Source organism: Cervus canadensis, chromosome 1 (genome assembly GCF_019320065.1).
Source record: "Cervus canadensis isolate Bull #8, Minnesota chromosome 1, ASM1932006v1, whole genome shotgun sequence".
NCBI lineage: Eukaryota > Metazoa > Chordata > Mammalia > Artiodactyla > Cervidae > Cervus > Cervus canadensis.
Genome location: NC_057386.1, coordinates 12,250,414 through 12,273,556, shown reverse-complemented (window position 1 = coordinate 12,273,556; position 23,143 = coordinate 12,250,414). Strand labels below are relative to the sequence as shown.

Here is a 23,143-nt window from a genome sequence, read left to right as displayed (position 1 = left end):
TCAAAGGCTACATCAGGCCATGCGTGTCTGCTCTCCTGACACCACTGGAGACAGGACTGTAAAGGACCAAGGACAGTGAGAACCCACAGCAGTGGCGGGAGCAGGAGAAGGGCCTCAGCGCTCGGACGAGCCTGCGCCTTCCCTGGGGGGGAAGCGGGGAGGGGGGAGACCTGTGGGAGACGCATCGCGTGGATATACAGACTCAGAGATCTTAGGCCTCAGGATGTTAAGGGCTGTGCATGTGCACGTAGAAGTTTGTATTTGGGGCCCATGAACCCCTGCTCACATGCAGATAGAGTGCTCAGCAGACGGAGAAGTGCCCTTCCCCAGACAGAAGCTCAGCACAAATTTCTTGAAACAAATTGAATCACTCATGGGGAGAAGGAGGGCAGCTGTGTGGACCCAGGTGCCTGCTGCGTAGATCTAACCTTAGGGAGACAGCATCCTCAGTCAGCCCTGCCAAGATTCAGCCTCATTAAGCTGTCATTTTCTACAGTCCATGCAGCCATACTGTGTGCAGTTCCACAGGTTTAATGCAGGCATTTTCCCGGTAACAGCCAAGACAGAATTTCACTGCCACCCAAAGTTCTGCGTGCCTCTTTGCAGTCAGGGAGCAGCGCCCCCGGCCCTGGCCCCACCAGCTTGCTGCCTTCCACTTGCAGTGAGAACTGGCTTTTCAGAGAGGCCTGTGAGAACGGAGCCTCGAGCTGGTGCCCCTTTTAGTCTGGCTTCTCTCTCACCGTGACGTGTCTGAGGCGCATGGATGTCGTGCGGTTGGCAGCTTGTTCCTTCTCGGTGCCTGCCGGTGCTGTGTGTTGCGTGGAGGTGCCGGTATGTTTGCGTTCTCTGTCAGCTCACACTTCGGACACTTGGGTCTTTTCCAGTTTGGGGCCAGTTTGAATAAGGCTGCTGTGAGCATTCTTGGCTGTCTTTGAATGGACACAGGCTCCACGACCAGGAGTGCGATTTCTGGGACATGTACTACGGCTCTGTCTAACTTTTTGAGAAACTGCTGAGGTGTCCTTTAGGATGGCTATAGGGTCACATCCCACCAGCTGCAGATTAGAGTTCTAGTCATTTCCCATCCTTGCTCGCACTTAATGTTGTTAGTCTTTTCCTTTTTAGTAGTCTAGTGGGTGTGTAGCTGGGGATTAAATGCGATTATCCTTGATGATCAGAGTTTAAGTATCTGTTAACGTGCTTATTGGCCATTCATATATCCTTGTGAAGTTTCTGTTCAGCTTTTTTGTACTTAAAAAAAAATTGAGTTTTCTTCCTATTATTGATTTGTGAGTTCTTCATGTATACTCCAGAAATAAGTCCTTAAGTATATATTTTTTTGAATATTTTCTCCCATTCTGTGCCTTACCTTTTCCTTTTTGTAAGTCTTAATTTCAACATCCTAGTGAACTCTTTATTGCCTCATTCCTGAGTGTGTGTGTGTGTAAAGTCGATCAGTCGTGTCCAACTCTTTGCAACCCCATGGACTGTAGCCCACTAGGCTCCTCTGTCCATGGGATTCTCCAGGCAAGAATACTGGAGTGGGTTGCCATTTCCTTCTCTAGGGGATCTTCCCAACCCAGGGATCGAACCCAGGTCTCCCACATTGCAGGCAGACGCTTTATCCTCTGAGCCACCAGGGAAGCCCCATTCCTGAGTAGGAGCCTGTAACTGAGGCGGGATTACAAGACGGAGAAATGCCTGCAACCCAAGAAGAAGCCCAGAGGAATAGGGAAGGTGATTCCTGAGACAGTGATCCTAAAACCCACCATTGTGTGATCAGTTCAGGTGTGGGGCAGCAGGGTGGGCCCTGTGGACCCGCGCGTGCTAGATTACCTGTGTGCGGTGTCTGGTTGTCCGTGTTGGGCTAGTTGTCTGCACGGATGGCTCTGGTACTATGGCCTCCTAGGCCCCACCGGCGGTGCCAGTGATACTGCAACTCGCATCAGCCTGGTCCTGGAGGATGGGTCAGGAGAATAGCTGCCTTCCTACTCCTGGGGCAGAGGCTTGCTATTTCCCTCCTCCCCACAGGGCTCTTCCTTTGTCCCTCCCCTGAGGTGAGAGTGAGCCTGCAGGGGGACCTGGGGGGGTGGCGGGGAGGGAGGGGAATGGGCTGGGAACCGGACAGGACCAGCCATTCCTCCCATTGCGTCTTCACTTTCAGTGCCTCAAGGCGCGTTCTGGGGGCTTCCTGTGATCAGTGCCCCCAGAAATGTATTTTGCATCCATAACTCAGGATGCTAGGAGGAAGGGCCAATCAGAACAAGAAAGAATTTTGACAGTTACAAGTGCATATAAAGCAATAAATTCAGAATATAGAAAAAAGACACAGAAAGTCCAACAGAAAATTTAAGAGACATGGAAGATAAGTCCAGGATTCATCTAACAATATAAACTCCAGAAACATACAGCAAAGAACGGGAAGGGATCAGATTGTCAAGTAAACGTGTAGTTGCTTCTCGGGGTGGGGACTTCAGATTAAACCCCCTCCCACCCTGAGCCATGAATGAAAATGTGTCAGAGAAACAAAGAGGAGATGCTACAAACGTCCAGAAAACCTATAAGGCAGAGCCTGGCCCCAGCTCCTCGACCATGGCTTGGGATAGACTTGAAAAGGTCTTCAGCTCTGTGGGGCAGCAATGTCAGGCCAGAGCCCTGGAGTGTGAGGGTGTGGGTGCCTCAGGCTAGACAACAGCCTCTCAGGAGGTTACTGGAGTGTAACTACTGAGCGAGCTCTGAGCAGCACCTGTGGGTCAGGGCCGAGGGCACAACCTTTAGCTGCTTCTGTTTCCCTTCTGAGTTTAGAACTTTGAGAACCAAGAGATGGAGGGAGCGGAGAAGGCTGCTGGGAGAAGGAGGGTCAGAGCTGGGCGGGCTCCCTGGATCCCCAGGACGGGGTGGCTCCAGTCACAGGGCCCAGCTGGCAGCCTCACACGGAGCCCATGAGCCTGAGCGATGTGGGGCAGGGGGTGGCTCCCGCTCCCACAACTGGGAGAAGGCCCACTGGGGCCAGGGATCCCAGGACTCTCACCCTGATGCAAGCTCTTGAGGCGGGGAGGGGGCTCCTTTCCTGCAAGAGTACACAGAGAGAGGGGGAGAGGGCATCGAGGGATCCTGGGGACCGCCTAGGGAGCTGTGAAGGGCAGGCCTGGATACCAGCTGTGGGGCAGCCCAGGGAGAGGAACCCCAGGAGGGGAAAGAATCATACTGTGGGATGTGTCCTGGGAAGCAGACACCACTCGGGAAACAAGAGAGAACCAGAGAAATGGCGGGGGAGGGGAATTGAAAACTCAGAAAAACGATGAGGTGGGAACCGTCAGAATTGTTCACTGTTGGGTGTTCAGTGAATCACTAGTATAATAATTTAGGGACTTTTGGATTCAGCCCGTGAGTGAGGCATTCACAGAGCCGGGGGATGGAGCCATGACCCTGGGTTGGGGAGTTGGGTGGGGCTGCTCAGGAACCCGGCAGGTAGCATGGAGAACTGATGGGAAAGAATGGCATTTTTTTGCAGATATAGACGGAACCAACAGCTTAACTGGTAGGAGGGGTGGTTCTGGGTTCACGGGCCTCTGCTAACCTTTCCTTTGGGTTTGCTAGCTGCTCTATCTGGGCAGAGCAAAACCCCACAGGATCACGGAGAAAACAGAAAAGCCCACGCCCGGGGTGAAAACACAGGCTGTCCGATGCCCTTCATTGGGTATTACAGGTCCCAGTCCCACCGTTGACCACCTCCTCCATGAGGCCCTCTGCGGCCCTCCCACCCTCAGCGAGCCTGTGGGCCTCTGCCAGCCCCACTGTGCTCCTTTCACCATCAGCCCTTTTCTGTTTCAGGAGCTGCTCCAGGAGTTTGAGTCTGAATTGCAGAAGCGGGAGCATGAGTTCCGCCTGCGGGCTGACAACATGAGCAGTGTTGTCCTGGCACACGAACTCAAGGTAGCAGGCACCCTCGGACTGTGACTGTTTCCTCGGCATAAGTGAGAAGCCCCTGGCGAGTTAGGGTTCACACCAAGGCCCCCCCCTTTGTACGTGGGCTGGGGTCTCTACCATGCAGGTGACATGCTTGCCACCATGCCCGCCAGGGCCCTAGTCAGGAGTGATGGCCACTCTGCCCAGCAGGAGGACCACTGGTGCCACCAGTCTGAGTCTGGTTACTCTGACTTTGAGAAAGGGCCTCCCCCAGGAGAAATCGCCATCCCACAAACCCTGTCCTTGGCCTGTAATCCAGTGACACCTCGGAAGGGGCCTGTGAGGAGGTGTCACTCGCCTCCTGGTTTCAGAAGGAGGGCTGTCTGCTGTTGGTGCTCCCAGCTGTGGTGCTGGCTGCCGTCCACGAGCATGGCTTCTCTAAAGCACTGACCTGGCCAGGGCACATGTGAGGAGCACACACACCTGGCCTTTAGCACCAAGACCAGCCGGGAGGGGAGGGGGAGGTGTGCGGGGGACAGAGGAGCAGGGCTGACGTCTGGCCCAGTCCTGCCACCCCAGCTCGTCACACCTGGGCAGCGTCCAGCCAGGTGGATGGGTGCTTGCCCTAGTGATCATCAAGGTGCCTCCTCCAGGCTGCCAGCCTCCCACAGGGCTACAGTCCAAGGGGTAGTGCTCTCTCTGACTTCCCCCTGGAAGAATGCTGTCCCTGTCACCCAGGACCAGCAGGACTATGAGGCCGGGGCTGCCACAAGGTGACCCCCATGAGGCCTCTTTGGGGACTTCTGAGCACCAGGGGACAGAAGACAAGCAGGACGTGTGGGGCTAACCTGTGCTTCACAGTGGAGTGGGCACTCCTGTGGAGAAGAGCGGGGAAAAGTGGGCCAGGGCATGCCCCACTCCCACCTCTAGCTGCCGTGAGACAGTTCTGGTCCCCTGAACACCTGTCCCTGGAGGGCATCACAGCTTGTACATAGGTTATACACAAATTTGGGAACAGCAGTACCATCACCTCTATGTTATAGTCAAAGAAGCCAAGGCCCCAGAGAAGCTATTGAACAATTGAGCATGTGGCTGGGATTTGAGTGGGATCACTCAGCAGGGACCCACGTTCTTTCAACCTCCACCTGCCTCTGTGATTCCAGTATCCAGATCATGGCCTAGTTGGGTTGCTGGGGTACGAATTGGATTCACACAGGGGTCTGCTTTCGAGGCTGTGAGAGCATGTGAGGAGATTCTCACTGTTTCGTTGCTTCTCAAATTCCAGTCTTTCCTCTCTCCCTGTTCTGATAAGATGGTAACACTTAACTCTTAACACCTCTGTTTGTTCCACTTACATCCTCATTTTGAATCCTCTTCTCGAAGATTAAACTGCTGAACAAAGAGCTTGCGGCCCTGAGAGAGGCTGGGGCGAAGGCTGCCGAGTCCCTGCAGGGTGCCGAGGTGGCGAACGCGGAGCTGGAAGACAGGCTGCAGCGAAGAGACTGGGAGCTCCGAGACTTGGTGGCCGTGAAGGATGCCCGGTACGGAGCCTCCCTGCCTCCTTGTAGGTGGACGTGGCCGACGGGTGGTCTGGGCCCTAGCCCTGAGGCATCTGCCTTTCCCCGGTTATTCCAGGTTGGCTTTGCAGTAGCCTCTTATGTGCCTTTTCCACTAACATTTGCTTCTTTTCAGGATAAAAGACTTAGAGGGTAAACTTCACTCTATGCAGCTCACCAGGAAAAAAGAAGAGGAGACATTTCGGAGGAAGTGAGTGTTTTCTGCCTCCAGTGTCAGTGTAGGGATAATGTTCCCCAACCACCTTGGAGGCAAAGCCTCTTCTGTGGAACGTCAACAGGGTCAGGCCTGCTCTTCCAGGATCGCCCCTCACTTTTCAGTTCTAATGAGCGTATTTGTGTGTGTGGAGGAATATCATCAAAACACTGAGAATTACAGGACACGCATGGTGAAATAACTTGCTGAAAGCCGCCCAGGTTGACACCTTAGTGCTAATATATTTGACCCATTGACACAAGTCACAGGAGTGGGGTGCACACAGATGTTCTCTATCGTCACACTGCATGGTTCTGCAGAGTCATGTGCAGCCCAGATGGTGTTATTTATTTAGCCAAGATGACAGGGAACCTGTGTTCCCTGGTGTGGGCAGTGGTGTTTGTGCCCTGGAGTCTTGGTGTTTGCCTCTCGAAAATAACGAATGACCACAGGATGATGCATTCAGAGATAACTCTTTCCCTTCACTAGTTGTCATGATCAAACACTTCTTGTGATTTGGTGAAAAAGAAAGGTATATCTTATCAGAAACTAACAGGTACAGCAACTGCTATGTGTATATTTTTTTGCTACTAGAAGGTGGAAAATACTGAACAGTTTGCAAGATGAGTAAGGTGAGGACTGATCATAATTGGAATGAAAAGTACATCACATGACTTGATTAAATAAGGCTTAACCATCTCACTGAACAGTGCTGATGAAATCTGAAGAGAATGCTGTAGAATTATATTTCTTAGGGCTTTTTACTTTCCACTGAAGCCAAATAGAATAAAAGCATAAAAAGTCATAGGTGTCATGTTGGCATAGTGTTGCATGTCAGCAATTCCCAGTGTGTTTTCAAGACGAATATCTGTTCCACTGACAGAGTTTCGATAGGTTTGGCATCTCTGACCAAGACGGACATGCAGCCTGCCTCCCAAGGCCCCCAGTTCTTGGAGGTCTCCGATCCTGGGTTGAAAGCAGCTCAGCAGTTGGGGTAGCTGTGAAGGGAGGGCAGTTTGCACCTGCATATTCTTCTTCCCTAGTCGGTGGGGCTTCTGCTGGTGGTGCTTTGCTGAAACACCTGTTCTGGGTTCTTTTTCCCAAGACACAAATATCTGCTTGAGTCTCTTTTTCCCAAGGACTGTGAGCTTGGGAGGGAGGGGGGCCAGTGTCTGAAAATCTCTTAGTCAGTGGTTCCACATGAGGAGTGAGGAGCAGAGAGAAGCAGGCAAAAGTGCCCTCCAGAAGGACATGTATGCAGCCCTCCGGCAGGATGAGGGAGATTCTGGGCTAGGGGGTCCAGAACGGGGTCCATGTGAACTGTTGGGGACCTTCCTGTGTTTCAGGCATGAGGAGCTGGACCATCTGGCCAGGGAAAGGGACGCTGTGCTGATGGCAGCAAAGAGCGCCCACATGGAGCAGCTACAGGCAGCAGACGCCAGGGCCCTGGAGCTGCAGGCGCGATGTGAGAACCTCGAAGTACAGCTCCGCAGGGCCGAGTGGAAGCAGGTGGATGCCACCAAGGAGAAGGACGCCACCATTGACAAGTGAGCCCGGGCCAAGGGCCTGGCTGCCTAGTTACCTGTTTCAGATGAAGGGAAGTGGGCACTGGGTGTTGGGAGTCATTTCTGCAGCTCTCCCATCACCTTTCTTAACCATTCTCTTTCCTTTTGTTTCATTTGAAAGTGTGTGTGGACATATGTATGGATGTGTGCATTTATTTGTTTATGATAAAATACACATAGCAAGAAATTTACCATCTTGACCATTTTTAAGTTCAGCAGCATTAAGCACATTCACGCTATTGAGCAACCAACCCTTTTCTTTGTAAAACTAAAACTGTGCCTCTTCAATAATGATTCCCTATCCCCCTCTCCCAGCCCCTAGCACCCACCATCCCACCGCCCATCTCTGTGAATCTGACTGCCCTAAGGGCCTAAGGGCCTCACACGAGTGGAATCCCTCAGTGTCTGTCCTTCTCTGACTGACTCATTCCACTCAGCGTGATGGTTTCAAGGTTCATCCATGTTGTTGTAGCACGCATCAGAATGTTCCTCCTCTTCAAGGCTGAGTAATTTCACATTGCTTGTATACAGCTACCTTTTGTTTATCAGTTCATCCGTTGATGGCGATTTTGGGTGTTTCCACCTTTTAGCTGTTGTGACTAGTGCTTCTGTGACTGTGGGTGAGCAAATATCTGCTCAGGTCTCTTTTCAGTTCTTTTGGGTGTGTACCCGGAAGTGGAGGTGCTAGATATAACTTTTTGAGGGACTGTATTCCACAGTGATTGCACCATTTTTCACAAGGGTTCCAGTTTCTCCATAAACTAGATTCTTCTTATCGCTGTTTTTTTTAATTAAAAATTCTTTTTGGACTTCCCTGGTGGTACAGTAGATAAGAATCCGCCTGCCAATACTGGGGACTTGGGTCTGATACCTGGTCCAGAGAGATTCCACATGCCAAGGAGCAACTAAGCCCCCACGCCCCAACTACTGAGCCCTTGCTCTAGAACTTTCAAACCACAACTACTGAGCCTGCCTGCTGCAACTGCTGAAGCCCGTGTACCTAGAGACCGTGCTCCACAGCAAGAGAAGCGACCGCAATAAGAAGCCTGTACACCACAACTGGAGAGTAACCCCTGCCCTCCCCAACTGGAGGAAACCCGAACACAGCAATGAAGACCCAGCACAACCAAAAATAAAATTTTAAAAATTTTTATTTAAACTATTTATTTTTTTGGCCATGCCATATGGCTTGCAGGATCTTAGTTCCCCAACCAGAGATTGAACCCAAGCCCTTGGCAGTGAAAACACAGAGTCCTAACCACCAGACTGCCGGGGAATTCCAAACGAACTTCTTTTCAAACCCAGTTTTCTTTCTGACATCTCAGCCAGGCCATACACAACCACTCTATCCCACTCTGCTTGGTGTCTCTGAAGGAGCATTGTAACTGAAGCAGTAACTGAACTCAGCCTCTTGGCAAACAATAAGGAAGTGATCTTCAGAGAAGCTGTGTTTACAGAAGATGATTAAGATAAATAAGTCATTTGCGATGCCTGCTGTTTAGCAACTGGCTTTTCCCCTTTGTTTGGGAAATATTTCTCTCTCTCTTTCTTACAGAGAATTCTCTGCCAAGTTATATTTCTACTGAAGGGAAAAATGGCTCTTAAACTATAAAATACCAGGAAGTCAAAGCTTATTCAGGATAGCTTCCTTAGAGTCATGCGTTTTATTGTTTGATCTGTTAAACCTAGCCAGCAATAGCTGGAGGGGTGAGGCGGCTCAATCTCAAGGGTGTGTGTCTCCCAGCCCACTCTTTGTTTGGTTCGGATAGGCTCTCCCGGGGCCCTTCTCACAGATGGTGACTCAGAGCCCAGAGTCTGGGTGCACAGGCCCTCCTGTGGGGAGGCCCCTGCCTCTGCTCTCTCCTCTTGGTGGGTCCACCGTCATGTTCCTTCCTGCTTCCCCACTGGACAGTCAAGAGGCCGTGACGAGCAGCATCAGTGGGTTCCCAGGAGAAGCCTTAGTGTCTGTATCAGCATCTTTTCCTACCAAGATGTACTCTTTACAAGTCAGCAACAAAATGGCCCACATTATGATTTTGTTGTCTCTTTGGGCCTATTTGTGCTGGTTTTCTTGTGACCATTAGTTTGTGGATAGCGGGGTAGAGAAATCATGAGCTGAGACAGTATTGTGAGAACCTTATCTGCATGTAACCATGCAGACATATAACCTATCAAAAGGAATATGGTAGGGCCAGAGGGCACTTTAACCTCCTAATATTCACAGCTCAGACACAAAAAGAAGTAGATGAAATTAACTTCAATCCCATTTTTTAACCCAGTGTGTCCAACATACCATCTCATCGTGTGCTTGTGTGCTCAATCACTTCATTCGCATCCGCCTCTGCGACACTATGGACGGTAGCCTGCCAGCTCCTCTCTTCATGGGATTCTCCAGTCAAGAATACTGGACTGGGTTGCTGTGCCCACCTCCAGGGAATCTACCAGACCCAGGGACTGAACCCGCATCTCCTGCATTGGTAGGCCGGTTCTTTACCACTGCTGCCACATGGGAAAGTAATTGGTTCATCAGCTATACCGCAATACAAAAAAAAGTTTAAAGTTTGAGAAAAAAAAAAGTAATCAATTTAAAAATATTAATGAAGATGGATGCCTAAACTTGCCTGAGCAAATTGTTATTGAGGTATTTCGCATTGTTTGATGCTAAATTTTAAAGGCACATCGCAATTCAATTCAGACTGGCCACGTGCCTGGGCGCCCTGAATGGCCCTTGGCTCAGTGCTGGGCAGCGCTGGTCCAAATGCTGGATGGAGGCCAGGACTCAACGAGGGCAAGTTCTCTGTTCTCCAGAACACAGGCTGGCTTGTGCTGTCTTGGTCTTGGCAAAGTGGAGCGGGAACCAGGATCCCATTCATGGCCACATACAAAGCCCCTGCTGTATGCAGATCTTCTTGTGAGAATTCACTAGAAATTAAGAAGAAATAAAAATATGGCTCTCAAGCTCCAGCAACTTCTCTTATAGTTGCGGAAGCCCAACACATACAGAATCATGAAGGATCAGGTCAGGGACTGTAATGGGAAGCTCAGAACAGACATCCTGCCTGATGAGTGGGGCCCAGGCAGTCGACTTTGCAGGGCTGTCAGCTGCTTCCCTTTCCTTGGGCCTCGGAGCAGAGTTGCCAGTGAGTAGGTAGAGGGGAAGGAGTGCTCTGGAATTCCAGGACAGGCCAGGCATCTCGTGTCCTTTTGTCTTTCAGTGACACACAGAAGAGAGAAGAACCTTTCATTTCCCTCTGTCATGTCAGACATTGGACACTCGAGGCTCCGGGGCTAAGTGTCTGGTGGGACACAGCCAGGGTGAAGCCCGAATTCCATGAGCACCCTGCCTGCTATACATACTGCCTCGTGTGGTCTTGGCTCTAGGTTGGCTCACGGGGTGGGGGGCAGCTTTGTCACAGGCTCTTGGGCCCCCTTGATAGCTCAGTTAGTAAAGAATCCACCTGCAATGCTGGAGACCCCAGTTCAATTCCTGGGTCGGGAAGATCCCATGGAAAAGGGATAGGCTACCCACTCCAGTATTCTGAGCTGGAGAGTTCCATGGACTGTATAGCCCATGGGGTTGCAAAGAGTTGGACATGACTGAGTGACTTTCACTTCACTTCACCTGGGTCCCCACCTGCTACTTTTATCACCCCAGCAACTACATGGGACCAGAGCAGCCACTGCCCCAGAAGGAGTACTGGGTGGACCCAGAGAGGATCAGCTGCAGCCCCTGTTCTGACACCAGCACCCTATCTGAGCTGGACGTGTTCTCAAGTTTCCAACATTTTGCAGCCCCCTGTGTTACTAGGGTGAGCTGGTTTATTTTAGGTAAGAAGTCAGTATGAACCTGGATGTACTAGAAGTAATTTGTATAAATCATACTAAGAAAAATGACTTTTTCCAATTACTAAGAATAACACTGGAAATCTCACACTTGAAAGGTCTGAATCCTTTGCGAATGTGACACTTTTATTACGTACTATATCTAGGCAGGTTCAAAGAGGGTGCTTTTTCCTAAGTTAGCAATAGAGCTGAAGAATCCTAATGCTTTACCGAGCAGCATGGCTTTCCTTTGGTCTGTGGGGTTTTGTACATTTCCCCGTACCTATTCTCCTTCTTCATTCCCACTTTGGTCTTTAAAGGGTTTTCCCAAATGAGTTTCATTGCAGTCCTTTATGAACAGAGAACTCTGCTACTCAGAGTGATGATAATCCTGGCTTGACCAGGACTGAGGTTGTGGGACCCCCCCAAACCAGCCTCTGCCCACTACAGTGGGCTTTGCCTGTGAGCAGAGAGCCCTACCCAGCCACCGCATGTCTGTGCCAGGCACGCGAGGGCACTGGGATGCCCGAGAGAGTGGAGAGCACAGGGCTCCTCAGGCAGGAGCTCATAGGCCTGGGGGTCCCAGGGCCAGGGTAGAAAGAGCAGAGCAGAGCCATCTCGTTCCTGTGGGGTCGCCAGACCCTTTGCCAAGGGCATTTTAACCAACACACCAGCCTCGACGTTGAGGCCTGTTTAAGCTGAAATGTTGAAAGAAGTTTCCCATGAGGGCAGCTGCTCCTTTCTCCTTCCTGTCTCTGCCCCTGTTTGGATGGAGCTTTTCTAAGTCTCAAGGCAATTGCAGTCAGGACTTTGGTCTAAGACCTTGTAGACTGACGGCCATCTGCCTTCCCATGGCTTGTTCAGCTCTGTGCCGCAATCCGTAGCCCACCCACGGGCCTGTGGCTCTGGACAGTGGCCAGTGCATGACCATAGATTTTACCCCACAGCATGCTGAATGCAGCTGAGGAGGGAAACAGGCCGGAGCCGCAAATAGGGTGACTACCCTGCAAGCTTTGTATGGTTAATATTGTGGCTACTCTCATCAATATCTTTAGATGTTTTTCTGAAGTTTTGCTTCTTGGGAGATTTGTCAAATTTTTTGAGATTCTACCAGTGAATATACAACCTTATCTTACTATTCAGTTTGGAGCTACTTGTTGAATGTCTCTGTGTGGAGTGACTGTGCTAGGCATGGCTAAGGGTGCCCAGGTGTGTCAGATGGTGCTGTCTCAGGACCTCTGGCTCCAAGAGCCGTCTCCTGGCCCCTGCTTCCCCACACACTTGGTGTGGGCTTGGCGTGCTACAGGCGTTAGTCAGTGCCTGTGCCGGTGGGAGGGATGGGTGGATATTTCTTCTTGGGTAGGACCATTTCTTAATCTAGGCAGAGAAGTCTGTGCCTTGATGTATGTAGAAGAGACCTTGATCTGCAGCATTTCCTCTGAGGACTGCGTGCGTGTGTGTGTGTGTGTGTGTGTGTGTGTGTGTGTGTGTGTGTGTGTTGTAAAAGAGAGCTTGGGTGAGAACCACGCCCACATTCATGTCACTTCCCTTCTTGGTTTAGACTTCGGGAAGATGCATCAGCTCTAAAATCTGGCTGGGATGCCCAGATTGCTCAGCTATCCAAGGAGATGATCTCCAAAGATCTTCAGGTTCAGTCACTGCAGGAGGAGGAGATGAAGCTGAAGGCACAGCTGGCCAGATGCCAGCAGGATATTGGAAGGTATGTGTGATGGAGGAAGGGGGCGAAGATGGGGGCGGCAGGGCGGGTGGTCAGAGGTGGGCTTTCCCACGGAGCACAGTCCCTGGTCTGCACCAGGGCTGTAAAAAAGGTGTGTGCTGTTTCGTCCCCTGTCAGGAATCATCTCTGAGTACTGATTTGTTCTAGTGTCTCAGTGTCTTTTCCGATCAGCCAGAATGAACACTTGAGTAAAGGTAATACTCTCTTTCCTAAGGAATTGTTGAAATATAGTAAATGTACCCGTTTTAACTGTACAGTTGATGAATCTTGACAAATATATACTTAAATATGTGGTACAACCACCAGGTCCATCAGGATATAAAACCCTTCCATCGCCCAAAGCCCCCTCACTCCCTGGCACCCTGTGGACTGCTCTCTGCCGCAATGGGTTTCTCCTGTTCCGGAATTTCATCTGCATAGAATCCTACAGTTTATACTCTTTTGTGTCTGGTTTCTTTGGATATTTATTTAAATATTCAGATTTTCTATTTTCTATTTTGTGCATGTGTCGCTTGGTAATTTGTGTCTTTCAATGAGTTTGTTCATTTCATCTAGTTGTTGACTTTACTGACATGAAATTGTTTATAGTATTTCTTTACTGTCTCGCTAATATGTGTAAAGTCTGTAACAATGTCCTCTCCCCTTCTTGATATTGATGATACGTATTTTCTCTTTTCTTCTCGTCAGTCTAGCTAGAGATTTATCCATTTTAGAGATCTTTGCAAAGAGCCAGCATTTGGTTTCTTTGACTTTTTTCAGTGGCTTTTCTGTTTTCAATTTCAGTATCTATTGTTATCGTTATTATTGCCTTTCTTCTGTTTTCTTTGCTTTAATTTGATGTTCTTTTGCTAGCTTCTAGGACTTTCCCCACAAGGTCTCATCTGCTGGAAAGACTGAGGGGTTTTTTATGCGGGGGGTTGGTATTTTTATTTATTTGTTTGGCTACGTTGGGTCTTAGATGCAGCATGCAGGATCTTTAGTTCTGGCATATGGGATCTAGTTTCCTGAGCAGGGATCAAACCCACACCCCCTGCACTGGGAGTGTGGAGTCTAAGCCACATGAACCACTAGGGAAGTCACAAGGCTGGTGAGGTTTTTATTTCACACATTTTACTTTTCATTTCTCTCCTCACTGTGTTTGTGGTTGCTTTTAATCTCTGAACATATTTACAGGAGCTGCTTTATGTATTTTCCTGCCACCTCTGTTGAGAGTCTGTTTCTGTGGCACAGAGGCCAGTATCCTGCTTCCTTGCGCATATCACAGCTGTCCACGGCTGTCAGATATGTGGCCACTGTGTCAGCAGACCTCTAGGTTGGTCATCTTCCTTTCACAGGCCCCTGCTGCTCAGCTGTAGTTAGTTAGTTGGTTAATTAGTTAGGTCTGCAGTGCTGCTCGGAGAAGGCACTGGCGACCCACTCCAGTACTCTTGCCTGGAAAATCTCATGGACGGAGGAGCCTGGTGGGCTGCAGTCCATGGGGTCGCTAAGAGTCGGACATGACTGAGGGTCTTCACTTTCACTTTTCACTTTCATGCATTGGAGAAGGAAATGGCAACCCACTCCAGTGTTCTTGCCTGGAGAATCCCAGGGACGGGGGAGCCTGGTGGGCTGCCGTCTGTGGGGTCGCACGGAGTCGGACACGACTGACAGGACAGCAGCAGCGGCAGCAGCGCAGCTTGATCGTTGAAGGGTTGCTTTAAGTCTTCGTTATGGTGGCTCTAGGGTCTCTTTGTGACTCAGTGGTAAAGAAGCCACCTGCCAATGCAGGAGACATGGGTTCAGTCCCTCCAGTCAGATCCTTGGAGGAGGATATGGCAGCCCACTCCAGGATTCTTGTCTGGAGAATCCCATAATCCCATGGACAGAGGAGCCTGGCAGGCTACTGTCCATGGGGCCACAAAGAGTCAGACATGACTGAGCACACATGCACATAAGGTCTCTTCACTAGGGCCAGTCTAGCCCTGTTGCTACATGTCACCCCAGGGTCTCCACTGGGTGCCCTGGATATCCTCTGATGATTCCTAAGAACACTGTGCTGACTGGCAGAGCCTACCAGTTCCTCCTACTTGCGTGGTTCTTTCCTCCCTCCATTCTGATCTCTCCCGACCCCCAGTAGATGGACGCTGAGTTATGTTTGACCTTTCAGCTTACTGTTGACCCTGAAGCTCTGTGTCCTCTGCTGGGAACCCTCCTGCACTTCTCTAGTGCAGCTATTTTCTTGTTTGTCTGAGTTTGGCTTTCTTCCTGTCTCTTATTGAGTTTGACCTCCTCTCCTACAATGCTGAGTTTCTCAGGACTGGGGGACCCAGCCACCTGCTCCCCTCTGAACCTGGGCCTGTGTGAAGGTGTCGGCTGAGCCAGGGGGCCCAGGAGGGATACCTCCCATCTCAGCTACATCACAGCCCAAAGAAACCTCAGGACAATGTTAATGTTGGCACTTTTTATCCCCACAGGTACAAACAGCAGCTGTCTCTAGCGGTAGAGAGGGAGCAGAGCCTGGAGCGTGACAAGGTGCAGCTAGAGCTGGACTGGCAGCGCCGATGCGAGGGTGTTGAGCGGGCGCAGTACCAGCAGGCCGAGGACTTGATTCAGGGCCTGACAGCGGCCAGAGATCAGGTCTGCATTCCCCTGGGCTGTCTGACCTCTTTCTGCAGAAGGAAGGGCTGGAAACGTCCACTGCAGCATGGAGTCAGCTTGGGCCCTCACCAAGTTATCCTTTGCACTTGAAAGCACTCAGCCTAACTGAGCAGTTTGGTTTATAACAGTAGGACTTGCAGTGATGAGTCCCTGCCCGCAGCCTTTCTCTAATGGCCAGGCAGCTGTGTCTGGAGCTGGCTGCATAGGTGGCCCCAGCATTTGCTGTGCTTCTCTGACGGCCACATCTTTCCCGGGGTTTCTCACCCTCATGTCTGCTGTCTGCTTCTCAGCAGGGTAAGGAGCTGGTCTGGACCTTGAAAGTGGCACCACTCCCTTCTGATCCTCCCAAGATAAACTGAGTCTGCATTTTCCCCAGGTTGCTGCCAAGCTCCAGGAGACGGAGCGGCGGCTATGTGACCAAGAGGTGGTGCTAAAGGCCGTGACCCGAGAGAGAGACCAGGCCCTGCAGGCTCTGCGGACACATGGGCTGCTCCCTGAGGAGGAGGCACAGGTTAGGGGCCGCCCTCCTTCTCAGTCTCCCTTGCAGCTCTTCCTCCCGGGCCCCTCGGAGATACCCGTTCCCCCAGCCAGAGGGAAAACACGCCAAATAGAATCAGCACTGAAGGGAGATCTTTTCACATGTTTCCTTTAAGATGACTGTTCACACAAGGTGAGGCCAAGGCTCAACCAGCTAATGGTAATCTGCACTCAATCTTCTTTGTGTCTTTCGTATCTGAAATATCAAAAAACCTCAAATTCAGATATTGTACCATGGCAGATGGTAACACAGAGAACCAAAAGGTTAGAGCTTTATCCCAAAATATGCTTCTTCACATGTGGTGACTGAGCCATTCAATATATGACGATGGCTGTTCCTCTTATAAAGCACGGGCTCCCTTGCTGCTGTGTGCCAGCCAGAGCCTGACACTGACTATGGGACCACCCCAGATTGAATGGTGGCCCCGAAAGGCGTATTCTAGTCCCAGTGCCTCAGGTTGCAACCTTCCTTGGAAATAGGGTCTTTATGGATGTGATTAATTAAGATGGATGATTAATGAAGGTCACATGGGAGCATCCCAGCAGGACATACTTAGGCCTGATGCCCTAGGGGTCAAGCTCCGGAAGGTGTGTCTGTTAACAAACCTCTGGGAAGATTCACACTCAGCCAGTGGTCAGGCTTGGGTGCACTGGTGTTCCCAGGAGGAAAGGAGGGGCCAACCCTAGTCTCAGGGGTCACCTATGGTGCTGGGGGCTCATCGCTGGTGGTTTTTGCACGGGTGCCTTCTCTAGGGCATAGAGAGAAAACAAATGCCTCTTTTTTTGTTTGTTTTTATCAATGAACCTCCCTACCCAAATTTTTCTTTTTTGTATTTTACTGCCAGGCTGGCAATTACAAGAAGACATTTGTCTCCAAGCACCAGCTAAGCTGGTCAGGGAGGCCTGTCAGTGGCTGGTTGCCTTGTTAAGTGATAAGGAACCTTAGAAATGGCCGGGGGATCAGAAACAAGTGCCCCATGCAGAGTGGGGGGATGTGCACCTCTGTTCTGTACAGGGGGCCCTGGAAGAAGATGAGAGGGCGTGGCAGAGCAGCACCTCAGACACCAGCGACGGTGAGCTGGCCTGGTGGTCTTAACACAGAGATGTGGCCAACTTATCAAGCAGGGACCTGGAGTGGTGAAGGATGCTGTGCAAGTTTTTGTTGACTCAGAGGAATGAAGTCTTGAACCCTCCAGATAATAGCAAAATACCTGCGTTCCCCCTTCAGGGCCTTAATACTGTGACCAGGTTGAGGATGTGACCACCTGGTAAAGCTGTAGATGTCGGCTGGCAGGCAGCGGTTGGTGCTGAGTTCTGTAGAGGTGGGCCCTTGGCAAACACTAAGTAGGAGCAGCAGAGGATCTGTCATCAGGGGAAGTCAGAGACAGAGGCTGCTCAGGGAGGAAGGCATGGTGCTTCCTGGGAAGCGGTGAGCCCACCACAGACTGCACTGCCCAGACAGGCAGCCTCTTGGCTGTGGCTTCCTCCTTGCTTGGCACTAGTTTCGATGCTGCCGCCTCGGCAAGGCCGGAGTGATCACCCCACAGAGACCCAGGCAGGCTGCTAGGGCAAACACAGCCACAGCCGCAGGGACAGAAGTTTCACCTTGGGAATGGGCTGCACTGCAACTTTGAGGTGGATCCTGTTGTTCAGGACAAGGAATTTGAGGCCCTAAGAGGGGTGGTCCCTTCCCCACAGGTTGCAGAGGGAGAACGTGAACAGTGCCGGCCAGTTGCACAGCCCTGACCACTCTACTGTCTGCCTGAGTGGGAGCAGCCTAAGGCTCTGCTGCAGAGAAGGTGGCAAATGCCCCATTGGGCACAGAGAGGGAGGTTAGGTGTTTGCAGGAGGAGGAGTGGGGCCAGAGCAGTGGCTGGAAGGAAGCCGGCAGGTTCATAGCGGAGCCAGAGGTGGCTTGAAAAGCTGGGGACTAGCGGTAACAGAAGAAAGAGCTTCACTTTGGAAATAAAAGTAATATATACCACCGTGGATATTTTACAGTTTTAGTTCACCATAGTGCTCTCTGGAATAAAGCTGGCCCAACGTTCACCCCAGCTCAACTCCTGCATGGCCGGACCTCTCGGTATGGGATCTCAGTGGGAAGTCTTCTAGGTTTCATTGGTTCTTATGAGAAGTTGGTGATTTCTTTTATTTGTCCTTCTGCAGGAATGTAATATGCCTTTTTATCCTCTGGGGGTTTTTAAGAGATTTCCTTCATCACTGTTTTTAAGCAGTTTGACCATGATGTGCTCTTTGGTGTGACTTTCTTTGTGTTTATCTTGCTTTGGGTTTGTTGAACTTCTTGGATCTGTGGACTTAGGTTTTCACCAAATTTGAAATTTTTTTGCCAACACGTTCTGAATCCTTTTCTGTCCCCTCACTGATCTGGGTTAGTGTATGTCTGCTTCACAGTGGTGTGCAGTCATTAGAGCAGAATGACTGTTGTTACTTGTTCTTTTGTCTTTCACTCTGTTCTTGAGTTTGGATACTTTCTACTGCTCTGTGTTTATGTTCACTTAACCTTTCCTCCTGTAGTATCTTATCTGCTCTTAATCCCATCCTATCCAGTGAATTTTTCCTTCAGACAATGTATTTTTCATCTCTGTAGATGCTATTTTGTTACTTTTGATATCTTCTATTTCTGTTATTTCATATTTTTCTTTAAATATTAAATATTTTTCATATTTTTCTATATTTATGTGAACTGCTTTAAAGTCCTTGACCATCACTCAGCATGATGTTTTCATGTTCCATCCATGTTGTAGTGTGTGTCAAAACGTCATTCCTTTTTATGGCTGTGTGGTATTTCATGATGTTAACTTTTGTTTATCTATCATCTGTTGGTGGACATTTGGATGTTTCCATTTTGGCTACTATGATTAATGCTGCTCCAAACATGTCTTCAGGTTTCTGTGTGGATCTCTGTTTTCACTTCTCTCAAGTCTGTACCCAAGAGTGGAATTGCTGGGTTATGTAATAGCTCTGTGTTTACTTTGCTGAGGAACAGCCAGACTGTTTTCCATAGCAGGTACACGGTGTTACATCTTACATTTACAAACCACTGAGTACTTTTACCATTTACAGTGTACAAGGGTTCCATTTTCTCCACATCCTCACCAACACTTGTTATTGTCCATCTTTTTTTATATTTATTTATGTGGCTGCACTGGGTCTTAGTTGCACCATGTGGGATCTGGTTCCCCGACCAGGGATCGAACCCAGGCCCGCTCCATCAGAAGCACAGTCTTAGCCACCAGGCCCCCAGGGAAGTCTCTCTTTTTTTTTTTAAATAACTGCCACTCTAACGGGTGAATGATGGGTTTTTTACTAAAAAGGAAGAGTCCCCAAATCTCCCAATAAAAATTATCTTTGAAAAACGATGGTCTTGTCTTTATGAAACATAAAAAGAAAAAGCATTTTCTGTCAACATCACCCACCTCCAGGACAGATGAGGGGCAGCAGGGACGGCAGGGCTGGAGGATGCAGGAAGACACAGACACAGCCAGCCTCAGGACGCAAAGGAATCACTGGTTCTTGGCTCTAACCATTTTCTTTTTCTTTTATTTTCTGTATTTGACAGAGGCCTCTAAGGCATCAAGGAGAAGAAATCAATAAAAGCTTTCTGTCTAGTGAGATCCAGCGGCTAAAAGAGCAGAACACAAGTTTGCGAAATGTTATTGCACAAATGAGGAAAGAAATGGAAGCTCTAAGTGATCAAATTCTTCCTTCTGCCCAGTTAGGAGGGGAGACCTCACACACAAACCAGCCTGACCCAAAGGCAGCAGCTGATTCTGCGGTTCCTGGTGAGCAAGGGGGAGAGGGGAGATGAGGAGTCGTCTCTACTGGGTCCGTAAATAGGCTTTGCTTGGAGTCTTAAAAATGAGCATCCCCTTTATAGATTAAGTCAAAGTATGACAGCTGCTTTCCCTCCAAGAGAAAGGATCTTAAGTCATATTTTTTATGTACAATAAAAACTTTGTATTGGTTCGTGGAGGGAAAAAGGGAAGAATACACACGTGACACATTTAAAAACCAGAGACAGACTTGGACCAGGGGCTGGTTGGCACTGCGCTCTCCTGGAGTAGGCAGCGGGCCTGAGGGACCAGGCCTTTCCTCAGGGGAGCTTCCTGAGCCCCAGAGGTGGCTCCACCTCCTACTGTTCAGGGCAGGGACTCAAAGGATGGTGAGTGGAGGGGCAGCACCAATGATGGCTGCGCTCAGGATGGGATTGTCAAGTCTGCATCAAGGATCACAGGACTGAGGACTCCTGATCATGGGGCCCGCTCGGAGAGCGTGGCGAGCTGGTCTCTGGAGGGGAGGATGACACACGGACAGCATGGGACAGTCATGAGATTTGGACAGGGGAGGGCGCGGGTGCTAGATAAAGGGTGAGAGTGTAAATGCCTGTGCCTATGTGTTTACTGTGTTTTTTGGAAGGTTACGTTCTGGCCCTTGAAGCAGAAATGCAAAATCTAAAGCATAAATTTAAAACACTGGAGGAACAACTAGATGTGTTAGATCCTTCGAAGACGTCCTTGTCCTGTGCTTGTGCTCAACCCAGTGTCCTGGCCTCCACGGATACCACCGGTGAGAGTCCTTGTCTAGTGTTGTGTGCTCTGTCTAGTGACTTCCCAGTAACACAGCCCAAGGAGATGTTACAAGGGTGCCACCCCAGGAGCCCCACCTCCTCCTGCTGAGCCAGCCACTCTCCTGATTCCTCACCCCATGGCTGAATTTTTATATAAGTGGAATTACAAGTGTGTATTCTCGTCTGGAGTTATTTCTCCACTGATCTCCAGTAACATATTGGGCACCTACTGACTTGGGGAGTTCCTCTTTCAGTGTCCTACCATTTTGCCTTTTCACACTGTTCATGGGGTTCTCAAAGCAAGAATACTGAAGTGGTTTGCCATTCCCTTCTCCAGTGGACCACATTCTGTCAGACCTCTCCACCATGACCTGTTCGTCTTGGATGACCCCACACGGCATGGCTTAGTTTCATTGAGTTAGACAAGGCTGTGGTCCATGTGATCAGATTGGCTAGTTTTCTGTGATTATGGCTTCCGTATGTCTGCCCTCTGATGCCCTTTTGCAACACCTACCGTCTTACCTTGGACGTGGGGTATCTCTTCACGGCTGCTCCTTACCTTGGACGAGGGGTAGCTCCTCACGGCCACCCCTCCTGACCTTAAATGTGGAGTAGCTCCTCTCGGCCCTCCTACACCCATTCAGCTGCCACTCCTTGGACATGGGGTTGCTCCTCTCGGCCACCACCCCTGACCTCGGGCATGGGGTAGCTCCTCTCGGTCACCACCCCTGACCTCAGATGTGGGGTAGCTCCTCTTGGCCACTCCTGCATCGTGGCAGCCTGGTACTCTCAGTCGCCACCCCTGACCTTGGGAGAGGGGTAGCTCCTCTCGGCCGTGCTTCTACGCAGTCCGTCGCAGCCACCACGCTTCTGCGAGCCAAAGCGAAAACAATACCAGTGTGGATGTGACTGGTGATAGAAGCAAGGTCTAATGCTGTAAAGAGCAATATTGCATAGGAACCTGGAATGTTAGGTCCATGAATCAAGGCAAATTGGAAGTGGCCAAACACGAGATGGCAAGAGTGAATGTCAACATTCTAGGAATCAGCAAACTAAAATAGACTAGAACTAAAATAGACTCAGATGACCATTATATCTACTACTGTGGGCAGGAATCCCTTAGAAGAAATGGAGTAGTCATCATGGTCAACAAAAGAGTCCAAAATGCAGTACTTGGATGCAATCTCAAAAACAACAGAATGATCTCTGTTCGTTTCCAAGGCAAACCATTCAATATCACAGTAATCCAAGCTTATGTGCCAACCAGTAATGCTGAAGAAGCTGAAGTTGAATGGCTCTATGAAGACCTACAAGACCTTTTAGAACTAACACCCAAAAAAGATGTCCTTTTCATTATAGGGGACTGGAATGCAAAAGTAGGAAGTCAAGAAACACCTGGAGTAACAGGCAAATTTGGCCTTGATAACAGAATGAAAAGCAGGGCAAAGGCTAATAGAGTTTTGACAAGAGAAACGCACTGGTCATGCACAAACACCCTCTTCCAACAACACAAGAGACGACTCTACACATGGACATCACCAGATGGTCAACACCGAAATCACTGATTATGTTCTTTGCAGCCAAAGATGGAGAAGCTCTATACAGTCAGCAAAAACAAGACTGGGAGCCGACTGTGGCTCAGATCATGAACTCCTTATTGCCAAATTCAGACTTAAATTGAAGTAAGTGGGGAAAACCACTAGACCATTCAGGTATGACCTAAATCAAATCCCTTATGATTGTACAGTGGAAGTGAGAAATAGATTTAAGGGGCTAGATCTGATAGACAGAGTGCCTGATGAACTATGGACGGAGGTTCACGATGTTGTATAGGAGACAGGATCAAGACCATCCCCAAGAAAAAGAAATGCAAGAAAGCAAAATGGCTGTCTGAGGAGGCCTTACAAATAGCTGTGAAAAGAAGAGAAGCGAAAAGCAAAGGAGAAAAGGAAAGATATAACCATTTGAATGCAGAGTTCCAAAGAATACCCAGGAGGGATAAGAAAGCCTTCCTCAGCGATCAATGCAAAGAAATAGAGGTAAACAACAGAATGGGAAAGACTAGAGATCTCTTCAAGAAAATTAGAGATACCAAGGGAACATTTCATGCAAAGATGGGTTCGATAAAGGACAGAAATGATAGGGACCTAACAGAAGCAGAAGATATTAAGAAGAGGTGGCAAGAATACACAGAAGAACTGTACAAAAAAGATCTTCACGACCCAGATAATCACGATGGTGTGATCACTCACCTAGAGCCAGACATCCTGGAATGTGAAGTCAAGTGGGCCTTAGAAAGCATCACTGCGAACAAAGCTAGTGGATGTGATGGAATTCCAGTTGAGCTATTTCAAATCCTGAAAGATGACGCTGTGAAAGTGCTGCACTCAATATGCCAGCAAATTTGGAAAACTCAGCAGTGGCCATAGGACTGGAAAAGGTCAGTTTTCATTCCAATCCCGAAGAAAGGCAATGCCAAAGAATGCTCAAACTACCGCACAATTGCGCTCATCTCACACGCTAGTAAGGTAATGCTCAAAATTCTCCAAGTCAGCCTTCGGCAATACGTGAACCGAG

At 49.5% G+C, this 23,143-nt stretch overlaps 1 protein-coding gene across 12 annotated transcripts in view; it reads left to right on the top strand.

The window, feature by feature from the left end:
- The window catches only part of CCDC57 (coiled-coil domain containing 57), a 113,544-nt gene that overhangs the window by 24,385 nt on the left and 66,016 nt on the right, over nucleotides 1-23,143 (top strand). For all 12 annotated transcript variants that reach the window (XR_006268651.1, XR_006268650.1, XR_006268641.1 and 9 more), the window contains exons 4-12: nucleotides 3,835-3,936; nucleotides 5,293-5,450; nucleotides 5,602-5,676; nucleotides 7,026-7,226; nucleotides 12,628-12,786; nucleotides 15,258-15,420; nucleotides 15,818-15,952; nucleotides 19,559-19,781; nucleotides 20,416-20,565. Coding sequence is in view for 6 of the 12 variants with exons in the window: in XM_043463919.1 (XP_043319854.1) it covers nucleotides 3,835-3,936; nucleotides 5,293-5,450; nucleotides 5,602-5,676; nucleotides 7,026-7,226; nucleotides 12,628-12,786; nucleotides 15,258-15,420; nucleotides 15,818-15,952; nucleotides 19,559-19,781; nucleotides 20,416-20,565 (1,366 nt within the window). In the remaining 6 variants the exon portion in view is untranslated. The remainder of the gene's footprint in view (nucleotides 1-3,834; nucleotides 3,937-5,292; nucleotides 5,451-5,601; nucleotides 5,677-7,025; nucleotides 7,227-12,627; nucleotides 12,787-15,257; nucleotides 15,421-15,817; nucleotides 15,953-19,558; nucleotides 19,782-20,415; nucleotides 20,566-23,143) is intronic.